Here is a 13,518-nt window from a genome sequence, read left to right on the forward strand (position 1 = left end):
ATTAAAAAAAAAGTCATTAAAAAGACAACAAAATATAAATTCACACCACTATCTCTAATTAAACTCTTATTTTATTAATTAAAAATCAATTATAAATTATCATAACTATCTCTAATTAATCTCTTACTTTATTAATTAAAGAGCGATTATAGAGACTTGTATAGAAAAAAAAATAATGATTAATAGAGACTTGTATAAAAAAACAACGAAAGTTGTTATTATATTTGCGAAAGTTGTTATTATATTTACGAAAGTTGTTAATATATTTCTTTTTCTTATTTTCTGTTATTACTTTTTCTTTTTAATCTACCACTGAAGTTATTAAAAGATGACGAAATATGTATAGAAGAAAAAAAAATTGTTAAAAGACAATAAAATGTAATTTTTCGTCACTATCTCTGACTAATCTCACTTTATTAATTAAAGAGTGATTAGAGAGACTTGTATAGAAAAAAATAATAATTAAGACAAAGAAAGAAGGAGAAAAATAAGAAGAAAAATAAGACGAAAAAGAAGAAGAAGAAAGAAGAATAATAGCAGAAAAAGAAAAAAAGCAAAAAAAGAAAACTATATATTAACAACTTTCATAAATATAATAACAACTTTCATTTATTTTTAATAAATTGTTTTTCATATACATCATTATAATTTACATAAAAACAAATAATAATCAGAGACATACTTTTGGTTATTATTTATTTTTATATATATTATAATGATGAAATATGTAAATTATAATTAGTTAATTAACCAAAAGCACGACTCTATGTAATTATTGTTTGTTTTCATGTAAATTAGTGAAATATGTCAATTGTGTAATGTATATAAAAAACAATGAAAGTTGTTAAAAAGCAATGAAAATTTTTATTATTTTTGCGAAAGTTGATAATATATAGTTTTCTTCTTCTACTACTTTTTTCTACCGTTGCTTCATCTTCTTCTTTCTTCTTTCTTCTTCTTCTTCTATGCCTTAATTATTCTTTTGTTTTTATACAAGTCTCTCTAGTCGCTCTTAAATTAATAAAGTAAGAGATTAATAAGATATAGTAGTAAAAATTTGTATCTCATTATCTTTTAACTTTCATTTTTTTTCTTTTATACACGTTTCGTCATCTTTTAACAACTTCAGTGATGAAGTAGATTAAGAAAAAGAAACAATAACAGAAAATAAAAAGAAACATATTAACAACTTTCGTAAATATAATAAATAAAATAATAACTTTCGCAAATATAATAATTTTTTTTATAAATATAATAATAACTTTCATAAATATAATAATAACTTTCACAAATATAATAACTTTCGCAAATATCATAACTTTCGCAAATATCATAACTTTCGTTGTTTTTTCTATATAAGTCTCCATTAATAATCTTTTTTTTTCTATACAATTCTATATAATCACTTTTTAATTAATAAAGTAAGATATTTAATTAGAAAAAGTAGTGAGAATTTATATTTAATTATCTTTTAACAACTTTTATTTTTTTTCTAAACACATTTTTTTGTCTTTTAACTTCAGTAATAGAGTAGATTAAGGAGCAACAATAGAAAATAAGAAAAAGAAGAAAAAACATATAAAGAACTTTCATAAATATAATAACAACTTTTACAAATACAATAACTTTCACTGTTTTTCCTATAATCTTTCTATACAAGTCTCTATTAATCATTATCTTTTTTCTACACAAGTCTTTATAATCACTCTTAAATAAATAAAATAAAATTTTAATTAGAGATAGTGGGGTAAATTTGAATTTTGTTATCTTTCAACAACTTTCATTTTTTTTTCATATATATTTCTTTGTACTTTAACAACTTCAATGGTGAAGTAAAAAGAACGAAACTTGTATAAGAAGAAGATTAGAGATTAGAGAGCGATTAGAGACTTATATAAAAAAGGATTAGAGGAAAAAAAAGGGGGGGGGGGGGGGCAGTAGAAGAAAAAGATGAAGAAGAGAAAGAATAATAATAATAATTATCAACAGCATATAAAGTAAAAGATGAAGAAGAAGATGAGTACTAGTCATTTCTATCTCACTTATAGTGTTCCGTCAATATTTAATGAGGTACTAAATAATAGAAACAGCAAAATTGAAAGAAAAGTAAGAAAAATGTCTGAAGTGCAAGGGAATAAAAAATAACCCTAGACTACGAAATCGAAAACCAAGTAGGTTTTCGGTGCAAATAGCCAAATCATTTTGTTAGAACTCATGGGAAATTAATTTTGCTATTGACAAAGAAAAAAAATACTCAGCATGAACCTTAGTAAAATAAAGTCAAGGTCTAGCAACAAGATATAACACCAGAAACTACAGATCTGACCATAAAACTACTTAAGCTAGAAGCTTCTTTTCACCGCATCTATTTTTGCCTGGAGAACAAAATTTTATCACATCAAACAGCAAGGGACAGGTTTAAGTTCGATTCCCTTGGATCTGCAAGTAAATCAATGGAGAACCAAATGCTACAACCATCAAACAAGGACCTTTATGCAACTGCAAATCCATTAATAAAGTATATTACTTGCTGATCATAGTGAGATTGCAATCACGAGATAATTCTAAAATAATATTTGACTTGACTTGAATTCTTTTATAATGAAAGTCAAGTATATGTTGAGATAATTCAATAGATGTAACAGCGTGAAAATGAGTGTAAACGAAAGTTTCTGAGGGTTGAATTCCTATTTTCCATGCAAGACAAATACTATGGTATAGAACTAAATTATTTGATCGTAAGAAGGCACACTACCAGCAGAAGCAGTCTTTCCATTAACAATTGCTTGCCGTGCAATTCACCCTTATATAGTGAAGCAATGCAAGCGTCCAACCAAATATTCCACCACTATGCATTTGGTGTCCTTCATGTGCTGTCCACCTTCTCTTTTCTTAACTAATTTATATATAAAAAGTTTAAGAAAGAGCTCTATGGATTATTGAGGGCATCAGAATACCAATATTTTTTTCTTTCTGACGTCCGTGACATATTAACATTCCAAAAGGCAGCAACATAAACGTGCAAATACTGCTGAATGAACAAAATGAGAACTTTCCCTTCTATAACATAAGTAGTAGAAAGCAACATACACTTAACCCAATGTGATACATTTTCAACAACTAAATCAAACCATCCAATTGAATAAATTACATAATAATATGATTACATTTCAATAGCAAACACTGACCTTTGTACTTTTTAGCCCCCAGAAGCAGTGACTTTAAAACAGTCGATATTGCACAACCCGACCGATCTCATCATCCCTCCAAAGCTGCCATGAGTCGATTACAAGTTAAGAAAAGACAAACTATATCTTGACAATCTGAATCCATAAGCAACTGTAGATATAGTTACTACATAACATATGATAAAACAGTAAAAGAAAGAATTTTTTTTATATCAGACCGGTCAATGCTTTTCCTTGGCTTCTCCTGCTGATCCAAGCTCGCCCTTGCTTTGTCAGTACGATCTATGCTCTTCCTTGGTTTCTCTCTCTTATCTGCACTGACTCTTGGCTTCTCTCTCCGATCTGTGCTGTGCCTAGGCTTCTCTCTCTGATCAACACTTGGCCTGGACTTCTCCCTCTGATCGGTGCTTTTCCTTGAAAGCTCTATACGGTCAGTACTCGTTGAAGGAGGATCTGAGATAGCTGAGCTATCTACCAGTTCATCTCTAGTGAGAGGTGATTTTTCTATAGCTGATATGAATTTCTTAAGGTGCCTAATGTACTCTGGATAAAGTTCTAAATTACAATGGTTTCCTCCCTTGATCCAAAGAGGCTCATACTTATCTTTACAAAGCTCCCAAAGACGCTTTCCATGGGAGCAATCCACAACCTCATCAGCTGTTCCCTATAAAAGAATAAAATACTTCAACATCTTTAACAGCAACATGTGTGATTGTATAAAAGTTTCTCAATAATTCAGAGGCTATAACGCACTCCAGATACCCTACATGAACAAAAATGACCAATTCGAGTGAGTTTTAAACCCATATTGATAACTTTGTGAATGATGTCATTTCCTAATGTTAGCCACAATATATGGTGAAAGGTTCCTTTTGTTCATTTTCTTGTATGCATGTCTAGAACATGATAGGAATAGAGAACTAGTCATTCCATTCCAATTCACGACTGAAAGGATGGTGGAGAATCTGAAGATTAAGCCTTTAGTCATCGAGTCGATCTTTAGTGAATGTGTCTTTAGTTCGTTTAGCCTGTTAGTTTGGTTTATTATAAAAGGAGTTGTAATCAGATCTGTTAGTTGGAGTTGTAATCAGATCTGTTAGTTGGAGTTGGAGTTGTAATCGGATCTGTTAGTTTGGTTCATACAAAAGAGTTATAATCGGGTATTAGGGGCTATCAATCAATTATTCTTCTTCCTCTCTCTCTCTCTCTCTCTCCCCACCCCCAAGGTTGGCCGAATTAGCCAGGGGGCTATCCAATTTACAGGTTTGGGTCAGATTCTATCATAATACCACTATATATATATATGTATATATATCTTCATGATATCTTGGCAATTTCATTTATGACCATGGTTTCCAAATATTCATTGACCACTTAGCATGAAACATCATATTCAGCCTCAAATTATTCTCATGAATTAGGAAATGCGATATATGTCATCATCTCAGGAACAAGGTACACATTTGAATACAGCTTAATTTAACATGCAACTTATCCAATGCTTTCTTATGTTTTTGGAGAAATTGATCTCTCTCTCAAGGAAAAGATCAAGACCATCCTACTTGCATCACGTCCAAAAAGTCTCAATCTTCTCTATCTTCATCCTAACATACACCATTTACCTTAAGAACAACCGACTTCTAGTCAAAGCATGCTGCAACATTTGATAAAAAAGACACTTGAATAGTTGTAAATCATGGCTTAAAGTTCCGATTTTGGTCTTGGTTTCGACTCCGTTAAAAAAATGAAACAATTCAGTCGATTTTATATCTAGTTTCATTGTGTCAATTTCAAACATCTTTTGCTAAATAATTTTTTTATCTTATTTTCTCAATGTATTACTCAAGATCTAATAGCATGTAAGCAATGAGGTTGATACTTGGTCAAGTACAAGTTGGATTCAAGTCAACTCTAGCTTGGAAAGCTAAAACATACTTTAAAAAAGTTGTTAATAGGGTCGTTTCAGTTGGATGCTGGTTTTGGAAAGTTTTAGATTGGATAGAAGTGATAAACATTTTGGTGAAAACTTTAATATTTCAGCAAAATGTGTCAGTTTCCGATGAAACTTCAAACCATGGTTGTAATGGACAAAGTAAAGACTTGATCAATTATACAATATAATGAAGTGTTGTCAAAATTCTAATCCAACAACAGCAAGTTAGTCTAAAAAAGGACCGCATTTGTACTAGCATATTCCAAACCTGGGTGTGGTGCCCCTACAATGGTAAAATTCGTACAACAAAGATTGATTTGGGTAGATCCACAAATGTTGTTTTAGATAACACGGTCCACAAACTCATCAAAACCACATCCAAATCCGTACAAAATTGACTTGGGTCAACAACATTAATTTGAAGGTCCATGAAAGTTGCCTTGTTACATATAGGACACTTAATTGACACTGTTCACTCTTATGTACTTCCAATTAAATATTGTGGTTTGCCAATGACATATCTACCAGGTAAACATTGTGTTGAACTCAAAGGTGATGTTATTTTGGGTCATTTCCCGGACTCAACAGGGTCAGGTCTTTTCAAAAGGGAAGTTGCAATGAACGCAAGTCAAGCTAGGAAGCAAGCTCTTCCTTGCACACAAACATGATGGGCTTGATTACATAATCTAGTAACCGGAAAGGAGTGTTATGGCCACATTGGACTATCTAGTTTGTTGGTCAAGCTTTTCTTTAGATTATTGGTTTGAATTCTAGTTTGAGGATATTTGAGAATTAATGAATAAAAATTATATGTGAAATTATTATTCATAACACTGTAGCACGTGAACAGTGATCAAGGGTCAAAAGTAACTCATGGTACTCTTCTAGCCATACCAAGGTGTGCACCAAACTACAGATAAATTTGAGAAAAGTAAAGGCTCAAAGATATGCTTGCATCTTCTCCCATCATAGATTTTCTTTCTTATCATTCAACCCATACCAATTTTAGACAATAAAAATATATTTTCCTTAATGTCCTTATTTCCTGCAGTAGGACATCCAAGAATAATGTTGACCCAAAATTCTAGATTTCTTCATCCACAGGCCCATCATCACATTGTAGGACATCCCCTATTATGTTCTGCATCAATGTGGCATGGCAGTACCTTATAGGAACAGTGGAGTACTACTATCTAAGCTCTTTGATCATCATCGTTTAAGATGAGCTAACCCTGTTTACAAATAGTGGATATACTCCTAGACATCTTGGTAAAAAGATAAAAATGGCAGAAAGTAACAGCAAAATAAGAGGCAAGGATCAATAGTTCTCTGCAATATGAAATAACAACATATATAAAACTAGAAGGGACTTTGTGAAAGTGAAACTACAAACATCTAATAGCATCACAGAGTTATTGGCTGTTGTGTGTGAAAATTGGCAAGCTGAAACTCCGTATTATTCTTCTTCAGACTTATTTTCCTTGGAAAAGGTAGACAACTTGTATTTTGGTGTTGGCTATATGAATCATTTCATAAATTCATCTCTATTTAGTGCATGGATTTGCATCAAATAAAGTGCTATTATGTCTTTCTTACTGATTGTTCTCACACTAGCAATGTGTAAAAATCTGCACAATCCTTTCACAGAATTCTTTGAGCCAATCTGACATGATACAAAACAATGACCAACCATTTGACAAGAAGGATTAAAAATGAGAACCAATTTTTGTAAAGAAGAAAAAAGGAAAGGTTATTCAACTAGCAAAGAATGTTTTGCTTCTAGTAAGTTATTACCATACAAATATTTCCATAATTAATTTCATTCAACTCTCATCACTTAAATCTAGAAAACACTAATCATTCAATAATACAATATAAGAGAAGTGATTTAAGTCTAATGAGATATACAAGGTAACAATTAGTACTATCAAGTATGAACTTTCTCACTAATCTTCCTTTCAATTCCCAAACCAAATATCCAAAACATAACCATAGGTACAATCTTGTTATTCTATGTGTGGACAATATTTAACTTTTTTCCATTCATAGGGTGGGTGAACCACTAAATGAAGCTATAAATTACATAATTAATTAGATTACGATTAATTGCTTAGAGAACATGAAATTTTTAGCATGCAACCAAGAAAATTCATTCAAACCAAATAAACCAGGATAAAAAATGAGCTATAAAGAAGTAAGCTGCTTTATAAGTTTTCAGAGCAAATTGCTGCAAAAGGGTACCAGAAGTAGAATAAGACAGAGTACTTACATGAATAACCAACACAGGACATTTAACCAACGGTATTTTATCAATGTTCTGTAGGAAAAAAGAAACAGTAATCAGGTAGTAGTAGTAAGAGGGAGATCAGAATGTATCTGATAAAGTACAACATAATAACCTTATATATGTCAAACCAATATGTATGCTTCACAGGATACATGACACGCAGGCCAGACAAAATTGGGCTATGTAGAACTACTGCTCTCAAACGAGGAAACCGAGAAGCTAAATCCAAGGTAGGGCCACTACCAACTGACTGACCATATAGAATAATATCTTCCTCACAAGCTCCATAAGTTTCTATAAGGCACCGATAAGCAGCCGCTATATCAGCATATGTGTTCTGCTCAGTTGGCTGTCAGATCAAAGAAGAAATGACGAGATCAGTTATTTTCTTCACAAATACCTTTAATAAGAGGCAAGATGGTAATTAAAGCTCTACCTTGCCAGAAGATTGTCCATATCCAGAATAGTCATACCTGCCGAAAAATATATAAATTACAATAATTACACACAACATGATTAGGACAGAGCAATAACATAATAAGAATACACTTAGAGAGGGAGGAGACATTTATCCATCATATAAGTCTAGTTAAGACATGTCATAATTTTTTGTCTGGTCAAGTTCCAAATGGAATAAGTCTTAGTCTTACTTTTATCTAGATACTTTAGCTACATTATTTGTTAATAAAATTTAATATTTCTTCAATGTTGTGAGTATTTTCACTATATGGACGTCACATTCTTCATAGTACCCATAAACAGCATAACTTCACATTTCAAAATAACTTTTTAGTTAAACACCTCAACAGCATTGTAGGGGATTGAGAATTCTTCATGAATAATAGGATATTGTTTTTGGCAATCTATCAAGTGCATTCAGCCATTCCTCCTTTACTTACAAGCCTAGGTTATTTCTTGGTATTACAAAAAATCCCAAAATTTATCGATATTTGGAGCCTCTTGCCAACTTTCATCACCTTTTTTTCTCAAACAACACTCCATTTATTTCCGCTTCTCTATATCTTTTGCAAATCTCACTAAATAAAACATTAACCACTCACTGAGTTAGATATCAACAATCAAATTATAGTATGTTGTTTCATGCAAACACAGAAGGGTGAAGATTGCAGAAACAAGAGCAGTAATTGTGTTGATTGTGAATCTTCTTAAAAAAAAAAAAAAAAGTATTGATTGGGAATATAAAAAGATGATGCTAGACCTTTAATCTGGAATTTAGGAATTAAAGCACTTTAACAAAGAACTGCTCTCATGTATCTAGTCACAAAGGAGAACAACTGAACAGAATCAACAGATACTTCTACCAAATATGTTAATTGGCATCATGCAAAAGGTAGATGGATGAGGATTATACAAACAAGAGCAGAGATTATACTGATAGTGAAAAAAAAAACATAGAGCTAACCTTGTAAGCTGGATTAGAGGAATAAATGTTCTTAAGTAAAGAAACTACCTTTTATGTACTTGTCATGGAGGACAAACATTTCTAGTAATTAGGCACAATTGTTATAACATGCAATACGCAGATGGATAAGGTTTAACAAAACAAGAGCACTGATTATACGATAGTGACTAAAAAGAGATGGTGCTAGACCTCGTAAGCTGGATTATATGAACAAATGTTCCTAACTAAATAAGCAGCCTTTCATATAACAATTAAGAAAAGTTAAAAAAACAGATATTTGATATTTCTATCAATTAATAAATGCCAAAATTGCACAGTAACAACTTCCATCACAGATTGATCAAACACTCCTTGGATGCAATGTCTTATTAATATCCTAGATTCTTGCTTTCTTCATATCTAAAACCTTGATCCTTTATTTAAGACAGCAAGTTGTCCACCTCGTCTATTGAAGAGATATTGACCAAAAATGTTAAGAGCATTATGACCTTTTTCCTTGCCCAAAGTACAAAAGATGAGATAGAATAATCCATTTTCCTCTTGTATATGCTCTACTTATAACCATGGTTTGCCGGATCAGCCAATCTGAACTCTCTCTTTCTCTCTCTCTTTCTTTCTCTCTTCTCTCTCTTTCTCTCTTTCACTCTTTCTTTCTCTTTTTCTCTCCTTACCATATTACTATTTATGGAGAGATCTAGCTCCGGTGACGCAGATCTAACTCTGGTGAACTCCAATAAACTCCGCTATATAATTTTTTAATTTATTTCTTCATTTCTCTCTCTGTTTTTTTTATTTCTTCCAATCTCTCTATTTTTCTTCTCTTCTTCTTCTTCACTGCACCATAGTTTTTTTCAATTTGTTTGATTTTCTTCCACTCACTCTTTTTCTAATCTCTTCTTCTTTTCAATTTTCATTATACCATAGTTTTTTTTTATTTATTTTCTTATTTTTGGTAAAAAAAATTTCTACTTTTTCAGAAGTTTCCTGTATTTTTAAATAATATTTAGAATTTTATGTAATTAAAAAGTTTGATCTGATCCAAGCGACCAATATGACCGATCTGGCCAAATTATATTATTTTTCGGAAGGCCGATCCCGATCCCGATTTCAAACCTTGCTTATAACACAAAGCATCCTTTAGCATTTAATGTTTTATAATTTTATATCACAAGAAATTCCTTCCTTTTAGCACTCTACATTGTTTAAAGGAATGCTTAAAAGATGACAATGATAGTAATGATGATGGTCATCCTTGGTTATCATCACTCATCAATATAGCCAACAAACAAAACTTGATTAAGTCTAAACAAAGTTTTGAGGACTGTCGGTGATAGATAGGCAGACAAGGGATCATGTAGTGCCTAGACACTAGGCGGGTGCCGTGGCGCACACCTAGAATACAAGACAGCTAAAAAATAATAGTTAGAGAAAAAGTTAAAATTAATACCTACAATCAAAATAATACACTAATACATTCTTGTTAAGAACTAATATAAGCTATTAGAATCAACATAATAATTTTGAATTTTAAAGTCAATCTACATATTAAAATATGATATGAGATCGTAAGATGATTACATAAGCAGGATCTAAGTGGAATCTAGTTATATTCTATCTATGCCAAGTGCCTAGGCATTAAAGACAAAGTTCTTTAAAACAATGAGTCTAAATGGAAATGGCTCTCCCATCATATCAAGTTTTATCAACGTATACTACTGTCCTGTGCTACTTTACTGTTCCTTTGGCTCATCTAAATCACTTTTCTGATTTGAGTGAATAAGATAATATAGGTTGTAGACCAATATGAATGAGGTGATTTTCCTTATTGTACTCTCCATTTATCTGCATACTTCAACTTCCATCACAAATAACTTACAAAATGTCTTCAAATTTATGCCTGTCTAAGTGATTCCCCAGCAGAGGACAAACACTTCGGCCTAAAACTTTATAAGAAACCTAACAAACATCTCAGTAGCCTTTAACATATTATGTTTTTCTGCTCTTTCATGCACACATCAAGGATGTTCTTGCATTGCATTTGCATCCTCCATCACTTCATTCTAATAGATACTGGAATGCCATATTGTCACTATAATAGAAGACCACAGAATCAACTTTTGTTCTTTGCCCAATTGAAGCTGCTTCAGGAAACATAGTGCTATCCATCAAACAGAATTTCTTATTCTGACACTTAGATGAATAGTCCAAAGACCATTGTACATAAAATGCATTAACAGTTAGACTAACCTATCAGGACACCTTTGAGCCATTAATTCTCTAACAGAACAGATATTATCAGCTGCAATTCTTACTTGCATGAAGCAAGACTGACCATCCAAACTGATATTCAGATTGAAAAAGTTTCTCTTAATCTTGATGAAGAGGAAAAATGAAACATCATAATTTTGAAATGTATTTCATACTCATGTAAAACACCATAATGATTTAACAGATTGTGTCATGTAACCCTGTTTTAGTACACGTGATGCTCAAAGGACCCTGTGTAAATGGGATATGAAAGCTGTTAGTGCCAAATGCTGAATTGCCCTGAGAAGTAGCCAGAAAAAGTACCAAGAACTTGCCATTCGTAATAATTGAATAACCACATGAACCACATTTCCTCCATTATTTCACACAAACCCTTGACCCTTATTCCGCTGCATCATATACAACTAACAGATTTAACAATTTAACCCTAATTATAAAGAAAAAGGGTTGGCCAATATTACAGAAGATAACACAAACATTTAAAGGCTTCAAAAGAAAATTGACCATTGCAAACAAATCAAAAAAACTTTATGGAACCTACAAATCATCTTCTAGACCCGTGGCTCACAACACAGAAGTTTAAAGTAGCTAAGACTGAATCAACAATTAGACTGGGCCCTCCCTCCCTCTCACACACACACAGAGATTGTTTCTAATGATTGATCCTATAGGCCTTTAAGAAATTAGTCAAAGTCAATCCACCACATCAAGATCCAGAAATCCAGATCACAAGAGCACAGAGATTATCAAATCAATCTTATAGCTCTATCAAATTGGCTTCTACAGCAATGGCAAAAAGAATAATCTAGACACTGTACTATAAAAGAAAACAATCGAGTCAACTTTCCCAACTACCAAATTGTTCATATCACACGCTACCAAATCCAAAATCCCGCCTTTCTCTCTCAACCATAACCCCAATCAAATAGAACTAAAACGCAGAACAGTCCCAAAAGATAGGGAGAGAGATAGAGAGAGACGTCCTTTACCCCATGAGATTGACGCCTAGGTGGGAACTGAGCTCGATGAAGAGCTCATACATCTGTGCAAGATCAGCAGCGTTGCCATGGGAGTAGAGCACGGTGAGTCTAGCGGCGGGATTCTTCACGTACATCGCCACGATCTCCGTCCCTCTCTTCGTCGGCAGCCGCCGCACCTCCACGTTGCTCCGCCCCGACACCTCCGTCATCTTCACCCTGCCCTCCTCCTCCGTCTCCACCAATCTGTACGACGGCGGACTCGGTGGGAAGAAGGCAAACTTCGCCGCCACCGACGACGCCACCCCTCCCATGCCCTAATTATCTTCTTCTCCCCCTTCGATTTGGATCAGATTCCGCAGCGAGAGTTCAAATTCGCGGTGGAAAGTGATGAAAGTCGGAATTTTTGGTCATGGACTCGGTCAAGATCACGTTAAGATTAGGGTTTTGGGGTGGATTTCTGGGACCGGAGGAGGATAATGGGGAGAAATGCATAGATTTGTTGCTAACTTTGAAAAGAAAAGAGAGAAAAATGAATGGGCTCGTTAACATAATACTTTAAAAGGATTTAATTGAAAATTATTTTAATGTCTGGAGGGGATCACGGCGGCGGAAAGGAGAACTGTTCACGTGAATTGGATCCGTTAGATCACGTGCAGGCCGGTCATTACGGTAAATCTGCAATAGTACCCTCTTTTCACTTCTTAGCCTCTTAGGAAGTGGGAATTTGCAAATATTTCCTTCTGTAATCCATATTTTTGGATTGATATGCAACTTTTGGTCCTCAAAGAGGCTGCAGAGTATGCCTGTCAAAATAATTAAGCCAGCTCGAGTTCGGCTTATTAAGCCTCCATTCTAAGCTCAGTCAGAAATATAGCTCATTCAAGTGAAGTTTGTTAAGCAGGCTCGATCAAACTCGGCTCTATAAGGCTCAAAAAAATAATATGAATCTTTAGATAAAAAATCTAGAGGTTCATAATATTCCTATCAAACCTCTTCTTTTACTGGTTATCAAATTGGTGGGATAATTCCTGGTAAAAATCTCATTTTGGGACTTGTCATATAAACTGCATCTGTACTGAGATGAATCATTTAATGTTTTTAATGTTTGCCACAACAACACAGTTAAATACAATAGATGCTCTTGTATTTACATTTTCTGTAAAATAAGCATGATAAGAAGTCAACTATAAAGTCATCGCATAGTAATTCTTTTAATAAATGGATTTATTATTTCATTACATTTAATACAGATGTTTTCATTATGAACTTTAAATTTTTGGCATAATAAATGCGGATGACAATTTCTTTCTAGAATTTGGTACAATAAAGTTTGGCCAATGAAATTTTTTGCACAGCATACTTTGTTGTGCACCATTTCCTTCTTTGATTGCATTTACTTGCTTCTTTAATTGCATTTGCTTTCTATTATTACGTCTGGG

At 33.0% G+C, this 13,518-nt stretch overlaps 1 protein-coding gene across 4 annotated transcripts; it reads right to left on the bottom strand.

Moving 5' to 3' along the window:
• Positions 1-2,352: 2,352 nt before the first annotated feature.
• LOC140767239 (uncharacterized) lies at positions 2,353-12,679 on the bottom strand. 4 transcript variants are annotated; one of them, XM_073107081.1, is made up of 7 exons: positions 12,089-12,645; positions 7,845-7,881; positions 7,521-7,757; positions 7,391-7,438; positions 3,407-3,852; positions 3,189-3,272; positions 2,353-2,499 (listed from the first exon to the last, which is right to left on the bottom strand). In XM_073107081.1, the coding sequence occupies exons 1-6, from the start codon at positions 12,388-12,390 to the stop codon at positions 3,200-3,202; spliced, it is 1,143 nt and encodes a 380-aa protein (XP_072963182.1). In that variant the 5' UTR covers positions 12,391-12,645; the 3' UTR covers positions 2,353-2,499; positions 3,189-3,199. The 4 variants fall into 4 exon arrangements, with proteins under 4 accessions (XP_072963182.1, XP_072963183.1, XP_072963181.1 ...); XM_073107082.1 differs by having other exon boundaries at positions 2,421-2,439; XM_073107080.1 differs by lacking the exon at positions 2,353-2,499 and having other exon boundaries at positions 3,037-3,272; positions 12,089-12,644.
• Positions 12,680-13,518: the final 839 nt, after the last annotated feature.

This window comes from Typha angustifolia, chromosome 9 (assembly GCF_048772165.1).
Source record: "Typha angustifolia cultivar Huaian chromosome 9, ASM4877216v1, whole genome shotgun sequence".
Classification (NCBI taxonomy): Eukaryota; Viridiplantae; Streptophyta; class Magnoliopsida; order Poales; family Typhaceae; genus Typha; species Typha angustifolia.

What these genes read in the sequence shown, in the direction of transcription:
- LOC140767239 (XM_073107081.1), bottom strand. Translation starts at nt 12,390, where the DNA reads ATGGGAGGGGTGGCGTCGTCGGTGGCGGCGAAGTTTGCCTTCTTCCCA. An exon ending in ATTGGTTTGACATATATAAG is followed by an intron (nt 7,439 to 7,520) that starts GTTATTATGTTG and finishes TTTTTCCTACAG; the next exon opens with AACATTGATAAAATACCGTT. An exon ending in GTCCTGTGTTGGTTATTCAT is followed by an intron (nt 3,853 to 7,390) that starts GTAAGTACTCTG and finishes ATTCTTTTATAG; the next exon opens with GGAACAGCTGATGAGGTTGT.